Raw genomic sequence first — 25,342 nt, 5'->3', positions numbered from 1 at the left:
TTATATAACAATAAACAGACACATTCCCTGCCCCAAATGAAGTAGAACTCAATCAATCAATCGATGGTATTAATGAGCGCTTACCTTGAGCAGAGTCCTGTATTAAGCCCTTGGGAGAGTACAATACAACAGTAAACAGACACGTTCCCTGCCCACGATGAGCTTCCAGGCTAGAGGCAGGGAGACAGACATTAATATTCTCCCTCTCTAGACTGTAAGCTCCTTGTGAGCAGGAAACATGTTTACTGACTCTGTTACATTGTACTCACCCAAGGGCTTAATACAGGACTCTGCTCACGGTAAGCGCTCAATAAATACCATCGATTGATTGAATCCTGCTTCATTTGGGGCAGGGAATGTATCTATTTATTGTTATATTGTACTCTCCCAAGTGCTTAGTAGAGTGCTTTGCACACAGAAAGCACTCAATAAATATGATTGAATGAATGAACAAATGGATACTCCCAACCAGCATAACTAATCCCCAAGCCCCCGCTCCAACCTCTAACTCTCCCCTTATTGTTGCTTAAAGACCAAGTTCGCATAGCTGTGAAATCAATCAATCGTATTTATTGAGCGCTTACTGTGTGCAGAGCACTGTACTAAGCGCTTGGGAAGTACAAGTTGGCAACACATAGAGACAGTCCCTACCCAACAGCGGGCTCACAGTCTAGAAGGGACCCTCAACTCGTGACTTCTGGAGATGCAGTAGTTTCCCTATGCCTGGACCCTCTTTTAATAATAATAATAATAATAATAATGATAATTCTTGAGCACTTACTAGGGGCCAGGCACTGTACTAAATGCTGGGGTGGACACAAGCAAATCAGGTTACACGGTCCCTGTCCCACATGGGGCTCTCAGTCTCAATCCCCATTTTACAGAAGAGGTAACTGAGGCCCAGAGAAGTGAAGTGACTTGCCCAAGGTCATACTGCAGACATGTGGCAGAGCTGGGATTAGAACCCATAACCTTCTGACTCCGAGCCCTGTGCTCTATCCACTATGCCATGCTGCTTCCTTTTATTCATTCATTCATTCAACGTGTTTATTGAGCGCTTACTGTGTGCAGAGCACTGTACTAAGCGCTTGGGAAGTACAAGTTGGCAACATATAGAGACGGTCCCTACCCAACAGCGGGCTCACACTCTAGTGGGTAGCTATCTTGTGTCTGGACAATATCTTTGTAAAGAGATGTTTTTGTTGTTTGTATTTTTAATGGTATTTTTGAAGCGCTTACTTTGTGGCGAGCACTGTTCTAAACACTGGGGTAGATAATCAATCAATCAATCAATCAATTGTATTTATTGAATGCTTACTATGTGCAGAGCACTGTACTAAGCGCTTGGGAAGTACAAATTGGCAACATATAGAGACAGTCCCTACCCAACAGTGGGCTCACAGTCTAAAAGATAACCAAGTTCATCAGATTGGACACAATCCCTGTCCCGCATGGGGCTCAGTTTAAATTGGGGAGAGGAGGATTTAATTCCCATTTTAATTCCCAAGAGGTAACTGAGGCACTGAGAAGTTAAGTAGCTTGCCCAAGGTCACAGACAAGTGGTGGAGCCAGATAGCTTCCAGTGCTTAGCACAGTCCCGATCAATCAAACATATTAATCGACCACTTGCTGTGTGCAGAGCACTGTATTAAGTGTTTGGGAGAGTACAACAGAGTTAGTAGACTGGTTCCTTCCTCAGATTACAGTCTGGAGGAGGAGACCGACATTAATATAAATAAATAAATGATGGATATGTACTTAAATGCCACGGGGCTGAGGGTGTGTGAATCCCCCTCGTCCCCCTCTCCATCCCTCCATCTTACCTCCTTCCCTTTCCCACAGCACCTGTATATATGTTTGTACATATTTTACTCTATTTACTTATTTATTTATTTAGTTTACTTGTACATATCTATTCTATTTATTTTATTTTGTTAGTATGCTTGGTTTTGTTCTCTGTCTCCCCCTTTTAGACTGTGAGCCCACTGTTGGGTAGGGACTGTCTCTATATGTTGCGAATTTGTACTTCCCAAGCGCTTAGTACAGTGCTCTGCACATAGTAAGCGCTCAATAAATACGATTGATGATGATGATGATGAATCCAAACGCAAGTCACTCTATCACACTTCCACTCTGCAAACCGCTTTCCCTCAGCTCCTTCCCTTTTCCAGTCTCTCACCTGTGAGGTCTCCGTGACCGCCTCCCTGAATCAGAAACAGGTTGAAATATCCCAGGAGTTCTCGAGAGAGTCCAATCTTGTATGCCACAATCTTCAAAAGGAAAAGCAAACGTGAAACGCCACTTCATTCATTCATTCATTAGTATTTATTGAGCACTTACTGTGTGCAGAGCACTGTACTAAGCGCTTGGGAAGTACAAGTCGGCAATTTATAGAGATGGTCCCAGCCCAACAACGGGCTCATCTGTAAAATGGGGATTAAGACTGAGCCTCATGTGGGACACCCTGATCACCTTGTATCCTCCCCAGCGCTTAGAACAGTGCTTTGCACATAGTAAGCACTTAACAAATGCCATCATAACAAATGCCATAATAATAATAATAATAATGATGGTATTTGTTAAGCGCTTACTCTGTGAGGCGCTGGGGGAGATATAAGGCAATCAGGTTGTCCCATGTGGGGCTCCCAGTCTTAATGCCCATTTGACAGATGAGGTAACTGAGGCACAGAGAAGTTAAGTGAGTTGCACAAGTGACTCCTCCCTCTCCCCCTCCTTCCCCTCCCCATCCCGTCTTACCTCCTTCCCCTCTGCACAGCACATATATATATATATATAAATAGAGTGATAAATATGTACAAACATATATACATACATATATGTATATATGTTTGTACATATTTATCATTCTATTTTACTTGTACATATTTATTCTATTTATTTTATTTTGTTAATATGTTTGGTTTTGTTGTCTGTCTCCCCCTTCTAGACTGTGAGCCCGCTGTTGGGTAGGGACCATCTCTATAGGTTGCCACCTTGGACTTCCCAAGCGCTTAGTACAGTGCTCTGCACACAGTAAGCGCTCAATAAATATGATTGAATGAATGAATGAATGAACGGGCTCACAGTCTAGAAGGGGGAGCCAGACAACAAATCAAAACAAGGAGACCACTTGTATTTATTTACCATGAACATTTAAAGTAACTTTAAAGAAGTGGTGTTGCCTAGTGGATAGAACACAGTCCTGGGAGTCAGAAGGACCCGGGTTCTAATCCCAGGTCTTCCACCTTTCTGCTGTGTGATCTTGGGTAAGTCACTTCACTTCTCTGGGACTCAGTTACCTCAGCTGTAAAATGGGGATAATGACTGTGAGCCCACTGTTGGGTAGGGACAGTCTCTATATGTTGCCAACTTGTACTTCCCAAGCGCTTAGTACAGTGCTCTGCACAAAGTAAGCGCTCAATAAATAAGATTGATTGATTGACTGATTGATTGACTGTGAGCCCCATGTGGGACAGGGGCTGGGTCCAACCTAACATGTATCTACCCCAGTGCTTAGAATAGTGCTTGGCACATAGTAAGCACTAGATGAGTGCCATTATTATTATTATTATTAATTAGGGCATTGCTTTGCACCAAGTGTTTATCAAAGGTATTCAATTTATTTGGTATAAATTATTATGCACCCATTGTGCAAAGAGCACTGTATTAGGCCTCTTCTAGACTGTGAGCCCGCTGGGACAACGTGATCACCGTGTATCCCCCCCAGCACTTAGAACAGTGCTTCACACATAGTAAGCGCTTAACAAATGCCATCGTTATTATTATTATTATTGAGATTGTACTCTATTTTACTTGTACATTTTTACTATTCTATTAATTTTGCTAATGATGTGCATCTAGCTTTAATTCTATTTTTTCTGACGATTTTGACACCTGTCTACATGTTTTGTTATGTTGTCTGTCTCCCCCTTCTAGACTGTGAGCTCGTTGTTGGGTAGGGACCATCTCTATATGTTGCCAACTTGTTCTTCCCAAGCGCTTAGTACAGTGCTCTGTACACAGTAAGCGCTAAATAAAGACGACTGAATGAATGAATGAATTTGGAATAGTCCAATAAAAGTAGAAGGCCTGGGTCCTGCCCTCGGCATGCTTATCAAATGCCTCTGAGTCATTTCCAATCCATGGCAACTCCATGGACACATCGTCTCCAGAATGTTCCATTATCATCTGTAGTTGTTTTACCAAGAGTATTCTTGGTAAAAGATATGGAAGTGGTTTACCATCGAGAAGCAGCGTGACTCAGTGGAAAAGAGCCCGGGCTTTGGAGTCAGTGGTCATGGGTTCAAATCCCGACTCTGCCATCTATCAGCTGTGTGACTTTGGGCAAGTCACTTCACTGGGCCTCAGTTCCCTCGTCTGTAAAATGGGGATTGACTGTGAACCCCCCGTGGGACAACCTGATCACCTTGTATCCCCTCAGTGCTTAGAACAGTGCTTTGCACATAGTAAGCGCTTAATAAACGCCATCATCATTATTATTATTGTCTTCTTTCATTCATTCATTGATTCAATCATATTTATTAAGTGCTTACTGTGTGCAGAGCACTGTACTAAGCATTTGGGAAGTAAAAGTCGGCAATACATAGAGACGGTCCCTACCCAACAACGAGCTCACAGTCTAGAAGGGGGAGACAGACAACAAAACAAAACATGTAGACAGGTGTCAAAATCGTCAGAAATAATAGAATTAAAGCTAGATGCACATCATCAGCAAAATTAATAGAACAGTAAATATGTACAAGTAAAATAGAGTACAATCTAAATAATAATAATGATGGCATTTGTTAAGCGCTTACTATGTGCGAAGTACTGTTCTAAGCGCTGGGGGGGATACAAGGTGATCAAGTTGTCCCATGTGGGGCTCACAGTCTTAATCCCCATTTTACAGATGAGGTAACTGAGGCACAGAGAAGTTGAGTGACTTGCCCAAGGTCACACAGCTGACAAGTGGCAGAGCCGGGATTAGAACCCATGACCTCTGGCTCCCAAGCCCGGGCTCTTTCCACTGAGCCATGCCTAAGAAGCAGTGTGGCCTAGTGGAAAGAGCACAGGCCTGGGAATCAGAGGACCTGGGTTCTAATCCCGCATCCATCCCTTGCCTGATGTGTGACCTTGGGAGAGTCACTTAATTGCTCTGTGTCTTCAGATTGCTCATTCCTCCTACTTAGACTGTGAGCCCTCTCTGGGATAGGGACTGCATCTACCCTGATTAACTTGCATCTTAGAGAAGCAGCGTGGCTCAGTGGAAAGAGCCCGGGCTTAGGAGTCAGAGGTCATGGGTTCAAATCCCGGCTCTGCCAATTGTCAGCTGTGTGACTTTGGGCAAGTCACTTAACTTCTCTGGGCCTCAGTTACCTCATCTGTAAAATGGGGATTAAGACTGTGAGCCCCCCGTGGGACAACCTGATCACCTTGTAACTTCCCCAGTGCTTAGAACAGTGCTTTGCACATAGTAAACACTTAATAAATACCATTATTATTATTACCTACCCCAGTGCTTAGAACAGTGCTTGATACATAGTAAGTGCTTAACAAATACCGTTAAAAAAAAAATTTGCCTCACCACACACCTTTCATTCAATCATATTTATTGAGCACTTACTGTATGCAGAGCACTGTACTAAGTGCTTGGAAAGTGCAATTCGGCAACAGAGACAGTCTTTACCCAACACTGTCCTAATAATAATAATAATTGAGGCATTTGTTAAACACTTACTATGCACCAGACACTATTCTAAGCGCTGGGGTAGATACAAGATAATCGGGTCAGGCACAGTCCTTGTCCCACATGGGGCTCGCAGTCTTAATCCCCATTTTACGGGTGAGGGAACTGAGGCATGGAGAAGTGAAGTGACTTGTCCAAGGTCACACAGCAGACAAGTGGCAGAGCTGGGATTAGAACCCGTGACCTTCTGACTCCCGGGTCTGTGCTTTTTCCACTAGGTCATGCTGCTTCTCAGCGATCTCCTAATTCTTTTCCTTGAAAAGAACACTTTTCCTTGAAAAGTGTTTCTTTAGAGGCTATCTCTACAGTAGGTTTTTATTGGAACGTCCCAAATTCCTGATTTCTTTTCCCTGGAACTCTCAGGCAACTAGGAAGGAAGCCAGTAGGGTGCCAGTGTAATAATCAATCAATCACAGCTATTTATTAAACATTATGTTCAGAGAACAGTACTAAGCGGTTGGGAGAGTATAATACAGCAGAGTTGGTAGACAAATTCCCCGCCTACAACAAGTTTACAGCCTAGAGGGTGAGACAGACATTAATATAAATAAATGACCGGTATATAATTTGATTACAGCTATATGAATAAATGATGACTGTTACTGACCTGAACTCAACTGGTCTACAACCCTAAGAAGCTAACTTCAACATTAGGAGTATCAGAGATGGCGTTTAAATCCGGATTACCTCCAGGACTCTTTCAGCAGTATCTGATGTCAGAATCTCAATTCGAATTCTCCTTCCATTGGGCAAAAACACATCCAAAGGCCCTTTCTTCGTGATGATCTTAAAGGTATCCTTCCAAGAATAAATTAAAGTCAACTTCACAGAATCCTTTGTGTTCATTATTAACACCCCTCTTCTTCGACACGCTCCTTCAGTTTATTATTATTTAGCAATTATTGAGCACATGTTGGAGGAGCACTATACTAAACCCTTGGGAAAATGCAGCATGGCCTAGTGGAAGGAACACGGTCCTGAGAGTCCGAGGATCTGGGTTCTAAACCTGGCTCTGCTACTTACCTGCTGTGTGACCTTAGGCAAGTCATTTAACTTCTATTTGTTTGAGTTTCCTCATCTCATCCCAGCTCCGCCACTTGTCTGCTTTGTGAGCTTGGGCAAGTCACTTCGCTGGGCCTCAGTTTCCTCATCTATAAAATGGGGATTAAGACTGTGAGCCCCATGTGGGACAGGGATTGGTTTCAATCCGATTTACTTGGGTCCACCCCAGCGCTTAGTATAGTGTCTAGCACATAGTAAGGGTTTAACAAGCAGCGGAGAAGCAGCGTGACTCAGTGGAAAGAGCCCAGGCTTGGGAGTCAGAGGCCATGGGTTCTAATCCCACTTATCGGCTGTATGACTTTGGGCAAGTCACTTCACTTCTCTGGGCCTTAGTTACCTCATCTGTAAAATGGGGATTAAGATTGTGAGCCCCACATGGGACAACCTGATCACCTTGTATACCCCCCCAGTGCTTAGAACAGTGCTTTGCACATAGTAAGTGCTTAACAAATACCATTATTATTATCATTATTATTATTATTATCATTATTATTATTATTCTCTTGGCCTTAGTTCCCTCATCTGTAAAATAGGATTAAGACTTTGAGCCCAAGTGGGTCAGGGACTGTGCCCAACCTGATTACCCCGTACCTACCCCAGCGCTTAGAACAGTGCCTGGCACGTATTAAGAGCTTAACAAATACCACAATTATTGTTGGCAGTACTAGAGGGAAATTGGGTGCATTCAGACCTACGGATGGACTGTACGTCCCTAGCTAATGGTGAGGAATACGCTGGCTGAGGTTCCTTGCTTCACCGACCCACAAATCGCCTTTGACTTTGACCGACTTTTTTGAGGCAGCCCAAGGCAGAGCTCAGGCCCAGTGTCCTCCCTCGGCTTTGGGCGCTGGAACCCGGAGCAGACTGGATGCCAACGGGAAGGTGAGGGTTTCGAGATCACTAAGCCGCTCCCTTTAGGTCAAGAATCATCGATCAGAGTGTGAGAAATAAAAATCCATCCCAGGAATGTAGACAGTCCAGACAAAGAAGCCAAAAATCTCCTCAGAGCTGACCCTTCATGGCCGGCCCGGCCCTCTGAATCAGGCTAGTCAAAGGCAGTGACAGGGATCCCAGAAGCCAGGAATGCCACCTGACTGACCTTCTTTTTTTATTTGCCAAGTCTGTATTATGTGCCAGGCCCCATAATAATAATAATAATAATAATGGTATTTGTTAAGCACTTACTATGTGCAAAGCACTGTACTAAGTGCTGGGGGGATACAAGGTGATCAGGTTGTCCCACATGGGGCTCACAATCTTAATCCCCATTTTACAGATGAGGGAACTGAGGCCCAGAGAAGTTAAGTGACTTGCCCAAAGTCACACAGCCGACAAGTGGTGGAGCCGGGATGAGAACCCATGACCTCTGACTCCCAACCCCATCCTCTTTCCACTGAGCCACGCTGCTTCCCATACAAAGCACAGGGATAGATACAAGATAATCAGGTTGGACTCAGTCTATGTCCCACATGGGGCTTACAGTTTTAGAACTTCTCTTCCAGATTTCATGGTCACCCTCACCATCAGAATTGCTAATCGCTTGTAAATTCAAGGAAGGTCTGGGAAAATGAGATATAAAAACATTTGGCTGTCCGGAAATAATGGTGGCTGCCCCGCTGGGGCATCTTGTCTGCTTTGACCCTTGGGCTCAGTGTCTGAGCAGAATCCCAATCCCAGGAGCATTTGGGGGAGTTGCAGTTGCTGGGAAAACCAAGGACTTTTCCCAGGAGGGCAGGATCAGAGCTGATGGACTGCCCAGTGCTGTCTTCCGTGGCTGGTCAACGATGCCCAACCTGCCATATGACTCCTTATCTTCTCCCCCAGACCCTGTCCTCCCCATAACTTTCCCATCACTGTAGACAGCACCACCATCCTTCCTGTCTCACAAGACCATAGCCTTGGTGTTACCCTTGATCCCTCTCTCTAACTCAACCCACATATTCATTGTGGGCAAGGAAAGTGTCTGTTTAGTGTTGTATTGTACTTCTCCAAGCATTAGTACAGTGCTCTGCACACAGCAAGCGTTTAATAAGTGTGGTTGAAAGAATGAATGAACATTCAATCCATCTAGTGATCCCGTCGGTCCCACCTTGACAACACCGCTAAAATCAGCCTTTCCCTCTCCATCCAAACTGCCTCCACATTAATACAATCACTCATCTTATCCCACCTGGATTAGTGCATCAGCCTTCTTGCTGACCTCCCAGCCTCCTGTCTCTCCCCACTCCAAGTCCATACTTCATTATCCAGATCATTTTTTGACAAAAGCGTTCAGCACATGTCTCCCCACTCCTCAAGAAACTCCAGTGGTTGCCCATCCACCTCTGCATCAAACAAACACTCCTCACCATGGGCTTTAAAGCAGTCCACCACCTTGCCCCCTCCTACCTCACCTGGATACTCTCGTACTACAACCCAGCCCATACACTTTGCTCCTCTGATGCTAAACTTCTCACTGTGCCTCCATCTCACTTGTTTTGCCGACAACCCTTAACCTGTATCCTGCCTCTGGTCTGGAATGCCTTCCTTCCTCATATCTGACGGACAGAAACTCACCCCCGCTTCAAAGCCTTATTGAAGGCATATCTCCTCCAAGAGGCCTTCCCGGACTAAGCTCCCCACTTTCCTCCTCTCCCGCTCCCTTCTCTCACCCCTACCTGCTTCTTTTTTTCTTCCCCCCTCCCAGCCCCACAGCACTTACGTACATATCTGTCATTTATTTGTATTGATGTCCGTCTCCCCCGCTCTAGACTGCAAGCTCATTTTGGGCAGGGAATGTGTCTGTCTATTAATGATGGCATTTATTAAGCATTTACTATGCACTGTTCTAAGCGCTGGAGGGGATACAAGGTGATCAGGTTGTCCCATGAGGGGCTCACAATCTTAATCCCCATTTTACGGATGAGGTAACTGAGGCCCAGAGAAGTGAAGTGACTTGCCCAAGGTCACACAGCAAACAAACGGCGGAGCCAGGATTTAAACCATGACCTCTGAGTCCAAAGCGTGGGCTCTTTCCATTGAGCCATGCTGCTTCCCCAAGCACTGTTCCATGCGTTTAGTACAGTGCTCTGCACCCAGTAAGTACTCAAAAAAAATTGAATGAATGAATGAACAAATAACTTCTGGAGTAGATACAAGTTAATTAGGTTGGACACAGTCCCTGTCCCCCATGAGACTCAAAGTCTAAGTAGGGGGGAGAACAGGCACTGAATCCTCATGTTATAGATGAGGAGACTGAGGCACAGAGAAGTTAAGTGACTTGCCCAAGGTCACCCAGCAGGCAACTGGCAGAGCCGAGGTGAGAACCCAGGTCCTCTGACTCCCTGAGCCCAAGCGCTTTCCCTTAGGCCACGCTTCTCCTTAGGACATATCATCTGATAAGTGCCCCCACCGAACAGCCAAGTTCGCCCATTCTCCCCCAGTCTCTAACTGGAGCAGTTACTGAGGTTTCAGCTGTGAATTGTGAGCCCTGGGAAGACCAAAATCCTGCTCTCTAACCACAGTACCCTACTGCCATTTTAATTTTATTTTTGTATTTATCCCTCTCATCCTTTTTTATTGTTTTACCTTTCCTTATGCATCTTTCATCAGTCCCCTTCATACTCAGAACATGAGCCCCATGAAGGTCAGGGACCATGTCTAATTTTCACCCCTGTAGTCTTTCCTAGTGCCTAGAAGAGAACTTTTGCACACAGTAAGCACTTAATAAATACTACTGCTGCTACTACTTCTTTCAAACTTCTACCTAGAGTGACTCCAAAGGAGAATCACTTGATGGATCACTAGATGGATTGGATATTCATTCATTCATTTAATCACATTTATTGAGCACTCACTGTTTCCTTTCTCATTTCTCTTCCAGTCTCACACTCTTTAGCTATCAAACAAAATCCAGGGGTGATAAATGCTGAAAAGAAGTACAGAAGCAGCCACTGAATTTTTTAAAAAATGATTTGGTTTCTTCTGACAGCATTCCTTGCCTCATTTGAAGATTAAGCTTACCTGCTGCAACGTTTTTAAAAAACCGATGAAGACATCACTTCTTAGGACATTTGGATCCGTAGGCACTAGAAAATATAATTTGGAAACATTGAGCATCTTTAGCATTGAAAAGAGCAGAAAAGCATATTCCACCCAGTCTACACCCCAGGCCTCTCTTCATTTTCATGCCCCCCATCTCTCTTCACAACTGTATAAAGCTGTGCCAACCAACCTCCTTCCATTCACCAAAATGCATCTCTTCACTCCTAATAATAATAGTAATAACTGTATTATTTGTTAAGTGCTTACTATGTGCCAGGCACTGTTCTAAGCGCTGGAGTAGATACAGTATAATCTGGTTGGACACAGTCCCTGTCTCACAGCGAAGCAGAGTGGCATAGTGGATAGAGTTTGGGCATAGGAGTCAGAAGGTCATAATAATAATAATAATAATAATAATAATAATAATAATAATAATGGCATTTGTTAAGTGTTTATTATGTGCAAAGCACTGTTCTAAGTGCTGGGGGATACAAGGTGATCAGGTTGTCCCATGTGGGGCTCACAGTCTTAATCCCCATTTTACAGATGAGGGAACTGAGGCCCAGAGAAGTTAAGTGACTTGTCCAAAGTCACCCAGCTGACAATTGTTGGAGGCGGGATTTGAACCCGTGACCTCTGACTCCAAAGCCCGGGCTCTTTCCACTGAGCCACGCTGCTTCTCTAAGGTCTAAGGTCATAGGTTCTAATCCCCGCTCCGCCACTTGTCTGCTGTGTGAACTTGGGCAAGTCACTTGACTTCTATGGAGGTTGAGTGCTGTCTTTTATAAAAATGTTTCCCTACAGAAATCTTTTGAACAGTGAGGTCAAGGGTTAATGTCCTACATTAGGACATTGGGGAAGCAGCATGGCTCAGTGGAAAGAGCACGGGCTTTGGGGTCAGAGGTCATGGGTTCGTATCCCAGCTCTAACCAATTGTCAGCTGTGTGACTTTGGGCAAGTCACTTAACTTCTCTGTGCCTCAGTTACCTCATCTGTAAAATGGGGATGAAGACTGTGAGCCCCCCGTGGGACAACCTGATCACCTTGTAACCTCCCCAGTGCTTAGAACAGTGCTTTGCACATAGTAAGTGCTTAATAAATGCCATTATTATTATTATTATTATTATTATTATTATTATTATTATTATTATTATTATTATTATTCTCTGGGCCTCAGTTACCTCATCTGCAAAATGGGGATGGAGACTTTGAGCCCCACCTGGGACAACCCAATTTGCTTGTAACTACCTCAGCACTTAGTAGTGCCTGGCACATAGTAAGCTCTCAATAATTACCATAGTGATGATAGGGCTCCCAGTCTTAATCCCCATTTTACAGATGAGGGAACTGAGGCCCAGAGAAGTGAAGTGACTTGCCCAAAGTCACACAGCAGACAAGTGGCAGAGCGGGAATTAGAACTCAGGATCCAAAGTGCTGGGCGGGGGAGGCCCACAGAAGGAAGGTCTCAGGGAACTCTCCCTTGGGTGCCTTGTTCTCCTCATAACCAACCACTCTTTCCCCAACCACTGGTTCCGGTTCTTTTTAGAACACCTGGAGGGCGGGCATCCCCTTCTGGGCGCTTGCATGGACTGGGGATTTTAAATCGCTTCTCCCTACATCTCGTCAAAACTCCTCTCCTCCAGGAAACCACTTCCAGGTTCATTCGTTCAATTCATTCAGTCGTATTTATTGAGCGCTTACTGTGTGCAAAGCACTTTAATAATAATAATAATAATAATAATAATGGCATTTATTAAGAGCTTACTATGTGCAAAGCACTGTTCTAAGCGCTGGGGAGGTTACAAGGAGATCAGGTTGTCCCACGGGGGGCTCACAGTCTTCATCCGCATTTTACAGATGAGGGAACTGAGGCACAGAGAAGTGAAGTGACTTGCCCAAAGCCACACAGCTGACAAGTGGCAGAGCACTTGGGAGAGTACAGGTACAGCGAACCTCAAATATCTGGGTCTTCTCGTTCCTCCCCACCTGTCTGTGTCCTTGTTAGTATCTTCTTTTACAAATACTTTATTAAAATGGAATTTGGCTGGCGCTGTATTAAGCTTTGAGGTAGACATAAGAGAGTCATTTGGACATAGTCCACATCATTCATTCAATAGTATTTATTGAGCACTTACTGTGCACAGAGCACTCTGGGGTAGCAGTGTGGCTCAGTGGAAAGAGCACGTGCTTTGGAGTCAGAGGTCGTGGGTTCAAATCTCGGCTCTGCCACTTGTCAACTGTGTGACTTTGGGCAAGTCACTTAACTTCTCTGGGCCTCAGTTACCTCATCTGTAAAATGGGGATGAAGACTGTGAGCCCCATGTGGGACAACCTGATCACCTTGTAACCTCCCCAGCGCTTAGAACAGTGCTTTGCACATAGTAAGTGCTTAATAAATGCCATTATTGTTATTATCATTATTATTATTATTACTACTAAGCACTTGGGAAGTGCAATTCAGCAACAAATAGAGACAGTCCCTGCCCACAATGGTCATGGCGCTCACAGTCTAAAACCCCATTTTACAAATGAGATACCTGAGGCACAGAGAAGTGAAGTGACTTACCCAAGTCACCCAGCAGATAAATGGCAGAGCTGGGATTAGAGCTCAGGTCCTTCTGACTTCGAGGCTCATCCTCCCTCCACTAGGCCATACTGCTCCTCTAATACCATAAGTAAATATAGGGATTTGTATATTTAGGCTGCCTAGAAATGCATAGGCCTGTTTCCCCTATTAGATGATGAACCCTCCACAGGCCAGGGTTAATTTCATGCGTCAATTCTCGACCCCCCGCTTCCCAGATAGTCCAGGATGGGGCCTAGCGGTGTTCAATAAATGTTTGCGGAAGGTGCTGTCGAACCGTAGAACCAGCCAGACTTGATTCAGGTACTCAGAGCGTGAATTTTCAATTGACCACCCTGTGAAACTTGAAGTGACTTGATTCCTTCTACTCAATTTGGCGAAGGAATTTTCTTTTCCTGCAGTAAAACCAAACTCTCGCTATTGATTATTATCTTTCACTGCTGCTGCATCTAAACAATGACAATCGAAGCATTTCTTTCTATACGCTTCCAGAGATTTAGTGAAAGAAGCTGCAGTTTGTGTCACAGATAATTTTTTCCAATGCCTCCCTAGAGAATTCTTATAGTCAGCTCAAGTTTAACATGTCCATGAGTGAATTCCTCATATTTTTTGGATCTATTGTTTGGATTTATTAACCCCCTCCTCAGCCCCACAGCACTTACGTATGTTGCCAACTTGTACTTCCCAAGCGCTTAGTACAGTGCTCTGCACACAGTAAGCGCTCAATAAATATGATTGATTGATTGATTACATATCTACCTGCAATGTATTTATTTATATTAATGTCTGTCTCTCCCTATAGAACGTAAACCTACTGTGGGCAGGGAACGTGTCTACAAACTCTGTTGTATTGAACCCTCCCAAGCATTTTGTACGGTGCTCTGCATACAGTAAGTGCTCAACTATGATTGACTGATCTTTCATCCTTGATTGTTGCTAATTCTATGCCTCTCTGTATCAATCAAAAAATGCTACAGAAAAAGACGTGAATCTGATCGATTAAAAAGTGAGTAGCAGGGCACATACCGCTCTGTAAATACTGCTCAAGTTGCTCCCTCCTCTCATCAGCCATGGATGTGGTCATCGCAAGGTAATATTTTGGAGGGAATGGAGGCAGGGAATTCCCGAAGACCCGTCTCAGCTATAATATCATAAAAACAAAATTTAGGATTTTTTTAAAGGTTAGCGCGTGGAAGGAGGCAATGGTTAACCACTTCTGTGTTTTTACCAAAAAAACTCTCTGGTACATTACCAGAACGATTGCAGGTGGAGGTGGGGTGTTCTGGGAGAGATGTGTCCATGGCGTTGCCATGGACAGAGACGACTCGACAGCATAAGACAAGACAAGAGTCCAAAGATGAGCTCTTTAAAGTGATTTCTAAAGGGGTATTTCCAAAAACACTCAACTAAAGGAATATATGCACTGCACTGTTTAGCCCACTGACAACAGAGTAGACTTAGTACTCCAGCACAAAATCAAGTAATCATATTTATTGAGTTTACTGTGTGCAGAACACTGTATTAAGTGCTTGGAAGAGTACAATATAAAAGAGTTGGTAGACACGCTCCTTGCCCACAAGCAGCTTACAGCCAAGAGGGGGAGAAAGGAATTAATTTATGGGTATGTACATAAGCTCGCTAGGCCGTCAGCTCATTGTGGACAAGGAATGTATCTGATTATTGTTATACTGTACTCTCCTTGGTATGCTTGGTATGCTTATAATGCTTATAAGCTTGGTATGCTTATAATTCATTCATTCAATCGTATTTATTGAGTGTTTAATGTGCGCAGAGCACTGTACTAAGCTCTTGGAAAGTACAATTCGGCAAAAGATAGAAACAATCTCTACCCAGCAATGGACTCACAGTCTAGAAGGAATTATGCGCTGTAGAGCTGAGTGGAGGGGGATGAATAAAGACAAAATGGAGCAGTGGACTTTTGTTTTATTTTAAGGATGGAGGGGACCAGTCATTTAAACCTTCCTTAGGATGAGTCATCCCAAGGCTGAAACTCATATGGGCAAAGTCACATTTCCTCTCCCGGCTATGGGTCTGATCATTTAAAAGAAGGCACAGCATACATACAGGGCATCTATTCTGTCCTGAATTAGCAAGAGTGATTTGGTGAATTCAGACTAATGTCATTGTCATTTTGATGTGGCTTTTAATTCGTCATTACCTGTTCTGGTATGGGGGCAATTTTACCAAGGAGAAAAAAAAAGTTCCTAATGAAAATAAGTACAGTTGGCTAAATAAAGAGTTTTAATCCACCAATTTTTCTTAAGGGGATGCTCCTACATTTTGAGAAGCAGCGTGGCTTAGTGGAAAGAGCATGCGCTTGGGAGTTAGAGGTCACGGGTTCTAATCCCTGCTCCGCCACTTACCAGCTGTGTGACTTTGGGCAAGTCACTTAACTTCTCTTTGCCTCAGTTACCTCATCTGTCAAATGGGGATTAAGACTGTGAGCCCCAAGTGGGACAACCTGATTATCTTGTATCTACCCCAGTGCTTAGAACAGTGCTTGGCACATAGAAGGCACTTAACAAATACTATCAATCAATCAATCACATTTATTGAGTGCTTACTATGTGCAGAGCACTGTACTAAGCGCTTGGGAAGTACAAATTGGCAACATATAGAGACAGTCCCTACCCAACAGTGGGCTCACAGTCTACAGGGGGAGAATACTAGCATAAATACTAGCATTATTATTATTGTTATTATTAGGCAAATTCTGTCTTGGTTTCATTTAATAATTTATTCATTCAATCGTATTTATTGAGCACTTACTGTGCGCAAAGCACTGTCCTAAGTGCTTGGGAGAGTACAATACAACAATGAACTGACACATTCCCAGCCCACAGTGAGCTTGCAGTCTAGAGGGGGATAACAAACAACAACAACAAATCAAAGGAGGCGGAGACTGAAAAGGAGTTGGACTCTGGATAAAGAAGCATTTTGACTGCAGAGGAAAAATGATCTTTAGTCCTAGAACAGTATATCTTCCGTGAACTTCACACCTGTCTACATGTTTTGCTTTGTCGTCTGTCTCCCCCTTCTAGACTGTGAACCCGTTGTTGGGTAGGGACCGTCTCTATATGTTGCCAACTTGAACTTCCCAAGCACTTAGTATAGTGCTCTGCACACAGTAAGCGCTCAATAAATACGACTGAATGAACTACGGCTTTTCGTCAACAGGTACCTCATCATTCATTCATTCAATCGTATTTATTGAGCGCTTACTGTGTGCAAAGTCACAAGGGCCTTCCAAAAGTTGAGCAGATTTGGGAGCGATATTTTTTAAGAAGAAACAAAGCATGGAACAAGGAATACAATAGATTTCTACGTACGGATGGTAGTGTTGAGCCACGCAGACATCAGCAGAGTCACATACAACTAATCCCACCACCAAAACACCCTGGGAACATTCCCTTATCTATCTCCTAGCCAGGAAACACTTTGGCATCTGTTAAATGGAAGTTGCTGTCAGTTGCATTTAGCTATTGACTCATCAGGGGGAAAACATGAGACCGCAGTAGCTCCCAAATCCAGCCTTGTCTCTTCAAACCCAACCTAGTTTATTCCCATCCTACTGGACTGCATGCAATAAAACTTCCTTTCCTTAACAAAGCAGACTGTGTTATCGTCCTTCAAGAAACACCTGTGAATTTTTTCACTCTGGCTTCAAGTCTTCCTACATCAGTGCAGGAAGAGTTTGTGAACCTTTGTGGGCTAATAAGACTATCAGGTGACCTAAAGTTTCTTTGGGGGAAATCTATTAATCAGGCTATTCCTCCTTTGTTTTAGATCTCATAATTTAAGAAAATATCTAACCTAATTTCACATTGAGGATTTTGATTCTGTTGAATTCAAGTACATGACAAGGAAATTTTAGAGCAATTCGAAGGCTAGTTCCATCTTCAGAAATTTTCTGGATAATTCAGACTCCTCCCTTGCCTCTCAAATCATTTTGGTCTCAATTTTCTAGTTATTTCAGACCACAGTATATTTAAGTTTGAAAATGTCTGGATCATTTCTTAAAGGAGAACAAGACTTGGGGAAATTACACCAAATAGGAGAGTTCTCCAGCTAATTACCTCGGAAGAACCCAGGCTGTACTAAAATTCCAACCAAAATAGTCGCATATTTTGTACTACCATCTGTGTCCATTAAGGGACCCTAATAACTAGGCAGATAAACAAAACAGAACCAAAACCTGTCTCCTTTGCATCTAATTTTTCTTGATTTTTGAGAGATAATTGTTTTTCCTAGCATTTGTCTGAAGTCACAGATGTTCCCTAATTGGTTCTAATCACGAGCAGCCTCTCCTGAGGTATATCAGAATTATGCTTTTTGTTATCAAACAGACCATTTCTGCAGAATCACTCATCCACAGCAAAGAGTCTAGATGGTAAATAAACAATTACATAAGACTCTGAAATCTGTTAGAGACTCAAATCTTTTCCAGCCAATCTTACCACTGAGCTTGCTTCTCAAAAGATGTTTTCCCTTAATTAAGCATTAGCCTAAAGCAGTGAGTCCACAAAGACCTTATAAATGTCTAGGTGCTGTGGGAAATCAAACTCAGAAGTCAATCATTAACTCCACAGGTTCTTCAGCTTTTCAGAGCTGGAAAATATTTAAAAGTCCTCAAAGAGCAGAAAAGGAATTTGGCCGGTACACCCATTCATTGACCTAGGGAGAATCAATCAGCCAGTGCTTTTCCTGTCTTTAAAAACCTTAAAGCAGATAAAATTGAAAAGTGTCCTCCACGCCCCTCCCCTTTTAAGATTTAATTCTTTATAATTTGTTGGGGTAAGTCAGCTCTCCCACGATTGAGAGCGTCATGTGGAATTTTGAAAAGCAGTGTCGCCTGCCCTGAAGGTACTAGAATAATAATAATAATAATAATAACAATAATAATAATAATAATCATAATAAAACAGCAATAATAGCAATACAATCAGTCATCCTATCCCTCCTGGATTACTGCACCAGCGTCTTTGCCGACCTTCCAGTCACCTGTCTCTCCCCACTCCAGTCCATACTTCACTCCACTGCCCGGATTATTTTTCTACGAAAACATTCAGGACATGTCACCCTGCTCTTCCAAAAACTTCATCATCAATCGTATTAATTGAGCGCTTACTGTGCGCAGAGCGCTGTACTAAGCGCTTGGGAAGTACAAGTTGGCAACATATAGAGACAGTCCCTACCCAACCCATCCACCTCCGCATCAAACAAAAATGCCTCACCATTGGCTTTAAATCACTCCACCGCCTTGACCACTCCTAATAGTAGTAATAATAATAATGGCATTTATTAAGCGCTTACTATGTGCAAAGCACTGTTCCAAGCGCTGGGGAGGTTACAAAGTGAACAGGTTGTGGGGCTCACAGTCTTAATCCTCATTTTACAGATGAGGGAACTGAGGCCCAGAGAAGCGAAGGGACTTGGCCAAAGTCACACAGCTGAAAAGCGGCTGAGCAGGGATTAGAACCCATGACCTCTGACTCCCAAGCCTGGGCTCTTTCCACTGAGCCACGCTGCTTCTCCTACTTCACCTCACTACTCTCCTACTACAACCCAGCCGGCACACTTGGCTCCTCTAATATTAACCTTCTCAAACCGTGCCTGTCTCGGCAACGATCCCTATCCCATGTCCAGCCTCTGGCCTAGAAGGCCCGGGGGACCCAATTACCACCCCCCACCCCATCATCATCTTATTCATAAAGCATCTCCCAAGAGAAATACTGAAATAAAGCCTTTTGTTAGCTTCTTTTAACCTCCCCACCTCCTCTCACTTCTCACTTACCTCATCTGTAAAATGGGGATTAAGAGTATGAGTCTCATGAGGAGAGTTTTCAATGATGTTTACGTCTAGGGAGATATGAGGGGTCTTCACCTCTCCCTATTTCAGAAATATTCTAGCAAAAACTGGGTCACCTGACCAGTAGTCAAACTGGACGGCCAGTGAAGTGGCAGACAGCTGAAGGAAATGGAATGTGCTCCCAAAAATCTTCCCTCCTAAAAAATAAAGGCTCTGAACACTCCTCAGACATTTCCAGACAAGAAGTACACTCCTTTTAGTGCTAATAAACTCAAAGAACTTTAGGGAGAGATGAAGTTAAGAACCCAGATGACAAACACCCGCCTTATGCCTGCAGTCAAAGACTCCAACTTCTCTATCGGGACAGTTTGGGGCACGCAAAGGTTGCCCAGTTAAAATACAGTACAATAAAATACAATATATGTTTGTACATATTTATTACTCTATTTATTTATTTATTTATTCTACTTGTACATACCTATTCTATTTATTTTATTTTGTTAGTATGTTTGGTTTTGTTCTCTGTCTCCCCCTTTTAGACTGTGAGCCCACTGTTGGGTAGGGACTGTCTCTATATGTTGCCAATTTGTACTTCCCAAGCGCTTAGTACAGTGCTCGGCACATAGTAAGCGCTCAATAAATACGATTGATGATGATGATGAGGATGATACAAATCATTTCTGTGAAAAAAAGTGAAGGCCTACAGAAGTTTAGTCTGGTAGCTAGTGCGCAGCCAGAGACCTTCGGTGTAATTTTCTTCCTCAGGGAGAAGGAACCCATAATTTTGGTTAATGTGTAAAGTGCATAGGCCCAGATCTGGTCCCATTCCATTATTAATAATGATGGCATTTATTAAGCGCTTGCTATGTGCAAAGCACTGTTCTAAGCGCTGGATTATTAGCTCCCAGGAGAGTGTAATCTGTCAGTCAGTGGTATTTGAGTGCTTACTTGTGCGCAGAGCACTGTACTAAGTGCTTGGGAGCATGTAATATAACAGATATGGGGGTCTGTCCAAAGATGGGGGCTGGAGGGGCAGCATGGCGTAGTGGATAGTGCATGGGTTTAGGAGTCAGAAGGTCATGGGTTCTAATCCTAACAAGTTCTGCCACTTGTTTGCTGGGTGACCTTGGGCAAGCCACTTCACTTCTCTGTGCCTCAGTTACCTCATCTGTAAAATGGGGATTAAGAGTATGTGTCATGTGGAACAGGGACTGTGTCCATCCTGATTAACTTATATTTACCCCAGCGCTTAGAACAGTGTTTGGCACAGAGTAAGCACTAAACAAGTATTATTATTATTATATTTTATATTATACTATACAAGAATAATAATAATCCCAGCTCCGCCACTTAATAATAATGATGGCATTTATTAGGTGCTTACTATGTGCAAAGCACTGTTCTAAGCACTGGGGAGGTTACAAGGTGATCAGGTTGTCCCACAGGGGGCTCACAGTCTTAATCCCCATTTTACAGATGAGGTAACTGAGGCACAGAGAAGTTAAGTAACTTGCCCAAAGTCACACAGCTGACAATTGGCAGAGCTGGGATTTGAACCTGCGACCTCTGACTCCAAAGCCCATGCTCTTTCCACTGTGCCACGCTGTTTGTCTGCTGTGTGGCCTTGGGTAAGTCACTTCACTTCTCTGTGCCCCAGTTACCTCATCTGTAAAATGGGGATTAAGACTGTGAGCCCCATGTGGGACAGAGACTGTGTCCAACCCAATTTGCTTGTATCCACCCCACTGTGCTTAAAAAATACCATTCATTCATTCATTCACTCATTTATTAAGCGCTTACTGTATGCAGAGCACTGTACTAAGCGTTTGAGAAGTACAATACAACAACTATGATGCAAGCGTGGCTCAGTGGAAAGGGCACGGGCTTTGGAGTCAGAGGTCACGGGTTCAAATCCCAGCTCCGCCAGTTGTCCGCTGTGTGACTCTGAGCAAGTCGCTTAACTTCTCCGTGCCTCAGTTACCTCATCTGTAAAATGGGGATTAAGACTGGGAGCCCCCCATGGGACAACCTGATCACCTTGTAGCCTTCCCAGTGCTTAGAACAGTGCTTTGCACATAGTAAGCTCTTAATAAATGCTATCATTATTATAGAGTGAAATTAACAGTGGTGAAGGGCAGTTTACCCCAAAGCACTGGATTATTGCAGTGACAGGGAGCCCTGGGAGGGATTATTAATCAATCAATCAATCAATCGTATTTATTAAGCGCTTACTATGTGCAGAGCACTGTTATTATTATTATTATTATCATTATCTGGCTTGGGGGAGGCCTAGCCCAGGTTGCAGGGGGATGAGGGTGGGGAGGATGTTCTGGCAGGGGGCAGTTCATTATTTAAACTGCAGTTAATGCCTTAGATGCTTCAGTCAGTTTACTGCTTAGATGCAGTTTATGCCTTAGATGCTGCAGTCAGTTTCCCCCCCACCCTCCATCCCTCTCATCCTCCTCCATCCCCTCCATCCTCGCCCAGGTGTGCATCTCCCAGGGCTTAGTACAGTGCCCAGCGCTTAGCAAATAGTAAGCACTTAACAAACACCATTATTATTATTATTATTATTATCATTATTATTATTATTATTATTATCATTATCTCTCACCTGCTGGTTCCAGCGTTGCAGCTGGCTGTAGCGCACTTTGCAGAAGAGGAAGCCTTCCAGGTGCACAGAGTAGAGCTGTCACACAGGCAGAAACGCAGCGTTAGCGGAGGATTTCCCCCCCGTCCCCCGCCCCCCGACCCCGACTCACCACATAGGGCCCCCCGATTCTGTCCACCAGCTGCTGGGACACAGGGATGTTGAAGTGCGTCTTCATCGTGACACACAAACCCGCATTACCGGCCCACCTCCCGAGCCACGAAGACTGGCTTCAGGAGAGGGCGGAGTGTCCCCGGGCTAATAATACGATTGATTGATTGATTGATTGATAATAATAAATGATGATAATAAAAATGATTGCATTTGTTAAGCGCTTAATCAATCAATCAATCAATCGTATTTATTGAGCGCTTACTGTACGCAGAGCACTGTACTAAGTGCTTGGGAAGTCCAAGTTGGCAACATCTAGAGACAGTCCCTACCCAACAGTGGGCTCACAGTCTAAAAGAGGGTGACAGAGAACAAAACCAAACATACTAACAAAATAAAATAAATAGAATAGATATGTACAAGTAAAATAAATAGAAATAAACACTGGAGTAGGTACAAGACAAGTGTGTTGGATACAGTCCCTGTCGCACACAGGGCTCATAGTCTTAATCCCCATTTGACAGATGAGGGAACTGAGGCACAGAGAAGTGAAGCGACTTGCCCAAGGTCACACACCAGACAGGTGGCAGAGGTGAGATTAGAACCCATGACCTGCTGACACCCCAGGCCCGTGCTCTATCCATTTGGCCGCACTGCTTCTCATCATACCATACCATACCCCAATACAATACCATAATGATGATGATAATAATAATGATGGCATTTATTAAGCGCTTACTATGTGCAAAGCACTGTTCTAAGCGCTGGGGGAATACAAGGTGATCAGGTTGTCCCACAGGGGGCTCACAGTCAATCCCCATTTTACAGATGAGGTAACTGAGGCACAGAGAAGTGAAGTGACTTGCCCAAAGTCACACAGCTGACAATTGGCAGAGCTGGGATTTGATGGCATTAGCTAAGCGTTTACTATGTGGCACGGACTGTTATAAACACTGGGGTAGATACAAAATCCTCAGGTCGGACACTATCCCTGTCCCGCATGGGGCTCACAGTCTTAATCCCCATTTTACAGGTGAGGGAACTGAGACCCAGAAAAGTGACGTGACTTGCCCAAGGTCACACGGCAGACAGGTGGCGGGATTAGAACACAGGTCCTTCTGACTCCCAGATTTGTGTTTTTATCCATGAACGATCCCACTGGAGGGAGGAGCGATTTATTTATATTGATGTCTGTCTCCCCTCCTCTGGACTGTAAGCTGGTTGTGGCCAGGGAATTTGTCTGTTTATTGTTGTATTGTACTCGCCCAAGCGCTTAGAACAGTGTTCTGCACACAATAAGTGCTCAATAAATCTGACTGAATAAACAATTGAATGATTGACCCCAGGGGAGGGGGAAGCGATTTATTTATATTGATGTCTGTCTCCCCTCCTCTAGACTGTAAGCTGGTTGTGGGCAGGGAATTTATGTTTATTGTTGTATTGTACTCACCCAAGCGCTTAGAACAGTGTTCTGCACACACTAAGTGCTCAATAAATCTGACTGAATAAACAATTAAATGATTGACCCCAGGGGAGGGGGAAGTGATTTATTTTTATTGCTGTCTGTCTCCCCTCCTCTAGACTGTAAGCTGGTTGTGGGCAGGGAATTTGTCTGTTTATTGTTGTATTGTACTCACCCAAGCGCTTAGAACAGTGTTCTGCACAAAATAAGTGCTCAATAAATCTGACTGAATAAACAATTGAATGATTGACCCCAGGGGAGGGAGAAGCAATTTATTTATATTGATGTCTGTCTCCCCTCCTCTAGACTGTAAGCTGGTTGTGGGCAGGGAATTTATATCTGTTTATTGTTGTATTGTACTTACCCAAGCGCTTAAAACAGTGTTCTACCCACAATAAGTGCTTAATAAATCTGACTGAATAAACAACTGAATGATTGACCCCAGGGGAGGGGGAAGCGATTTATTTTTTATTGCTGTCTGTCTCCCCTCCTCTAGACTGTAAGCTGGTTGTGGGCAGGGAATTTGTCTGTTTATTGTTGTATTGTACTCACCCAAGGGCTTAGAAGAGTGTTCTGCACACAATAAGTGCTCAATAAATCTTACTGAATAAACAATTGGATGATTGACCCCAGGGGAAGGGGAAGCGATTTATTTATATTGATGTCTGTCTCCCCTCCTCTAGACTGTAAGCTGGTTGTGGGCAGGGAATTTGTATCTGTTTATTGTTGTATTGTACTCGCCCAAGCACTTAAAACAGTGCTCTGCACACAATAAGTGCTCAATAAATCTGACTGAATAAACAATTGAATGACTGACCCCAGGGGAGGGGGAAGCGATTTATTTTTATTGAAGTCTGTCTCCCCTCCTCTAGACTGTAAGCTGGTTGTGGGCAGGGAATTTGTTTATTGTTGTACTGTACTCACCCAAGCGAATTGAATGATTGACCCCAGGGGAGGGAGAATAATAATTGTAATAATTATGGTATTTGTTAAGCCCTTACTGTGTGCCAATTCAATCATATGTATTGAACTCTTACTGTGTTCAGAGCACTGTACTAAGCACTTGGAAAGTACAATTCGGCAACAAATAGAGACAATCCCTACCCAACAATGGGCTCACAGTCTAGAACAGTACTGTGAGCCCGCTGTTGGGTAGGAACCGTCTCTATATGTTGCCAACTTGTACTTCCCAAGCGCTCAGTCCAGTGCTCTGCACACAGTAAGCGCTCAATAAATACGATTGAATGAATGAATGAACAGTACCGAGTCCTATTCTAAGCGCTGGGGTAGATTCAAGGTAATGAGGTGGTCCCACGTGGGGTTCACAGTCTTCATCTCCATTTTACAGATGAGGGAACTGAGGCCCAGAGAAGTGAAGTGACTTGCCCAAGGTGACACAGCAGACATGTGGTGAAGCTGGGGTTAGACTGTGAGCCCACTGTTGGGTAGGGACCGTCTCTATATGTTGCCAACTTGTATTTCCCAAGCGCTTAGTACAGTGCTCTGCACACAGTAAGCGCTCAATAAATACGATTGATTGATTGATTGATTAATTGATTGATTGATTTATTGATTAGAACCCGGATCATTCTGACGCCTAAACCCATGCTCTATCCACTAGGCCATGCTGCTTTTCAGCCCTTTGGGCACAAGGTAAATTCTTTTCCAATCCTTGGCTTGGTACTTATTTTCCTGGGCTTTCCCTATTATCCACATTAGATTATAAACTCCTGGAGAGCAGATGTCCCGATTTTTATTTCTTCTCTTGCGACTTCCCATCCCACTGCAGTGGACGTTAGAAGATGAGATGAAAGGCATTTGCCCAGCTCTACATTTTTAACTGCCGTAGATCAATCAATCAATCAATCAATCGT

General features: G+C 43.7%; 1 protein-coding gene across 1 annotated transcript in view; it reads right to left on the bottom strand.

Moving 5' to 3' along the window:
* The window catches only part of SNX31 (sorting nexin 31), a 49,364-nt gene extending 27,291 nt beyond the window's left edge, over positions 1-22,073 (bottom strand). Inside the window, exons 1-6 of the mRNA XM_038745636.1 lie at positions 22,008-22,073; positions 21,860-21,934; positions 14,442-14,556; positions 10,811-10,875; positions 6,434-6,544; positions 2,180-2,270 (exon numbers count right to left, since the gene is read on the bottom strand). Coding sequence (XP_038601564.1) covers positions 2,180-2,270; positions 6,434-6,544; positions 10,811-10,875; positions 14,442-14,556; positions 21,860-21,934; positions 22,008-22,073 — 523 coding nt within the window. The remainder of the gene's footprint in view (positions 1-2,179; positions 2,271-6,433; positions 6,545-10,810; positions 10,876-14,441; positions 14,557-21,859; positions 21,935-22,007) is intronic.
* Between the last annotated feature and the right edge of the window lie 3,269 nt (positions 22,074-25,342).

The sequence above is a fragment of the Tachyglossus aculeatus genome, chromosome 4 (genome assembly GCF_015852505.1).
Source record: "Tachyglossus aculeatus isolate mTacAcu1 chromosome 4, mTacAcu1.pri, whole genome shotgun sequence".
Taxonomy (NCBI): Eukaryota; Metazoa; Chordata; class Mammalia; order Monotremata; family Tachyglossidae; genus Tachyglossus; species Tachyglossus aculeatus.
The sequence above is the reverse complement of the archived record's forward strand: the minus strand, read 5'-3'. Positions and strand labels throughout refer to the sequence as shown.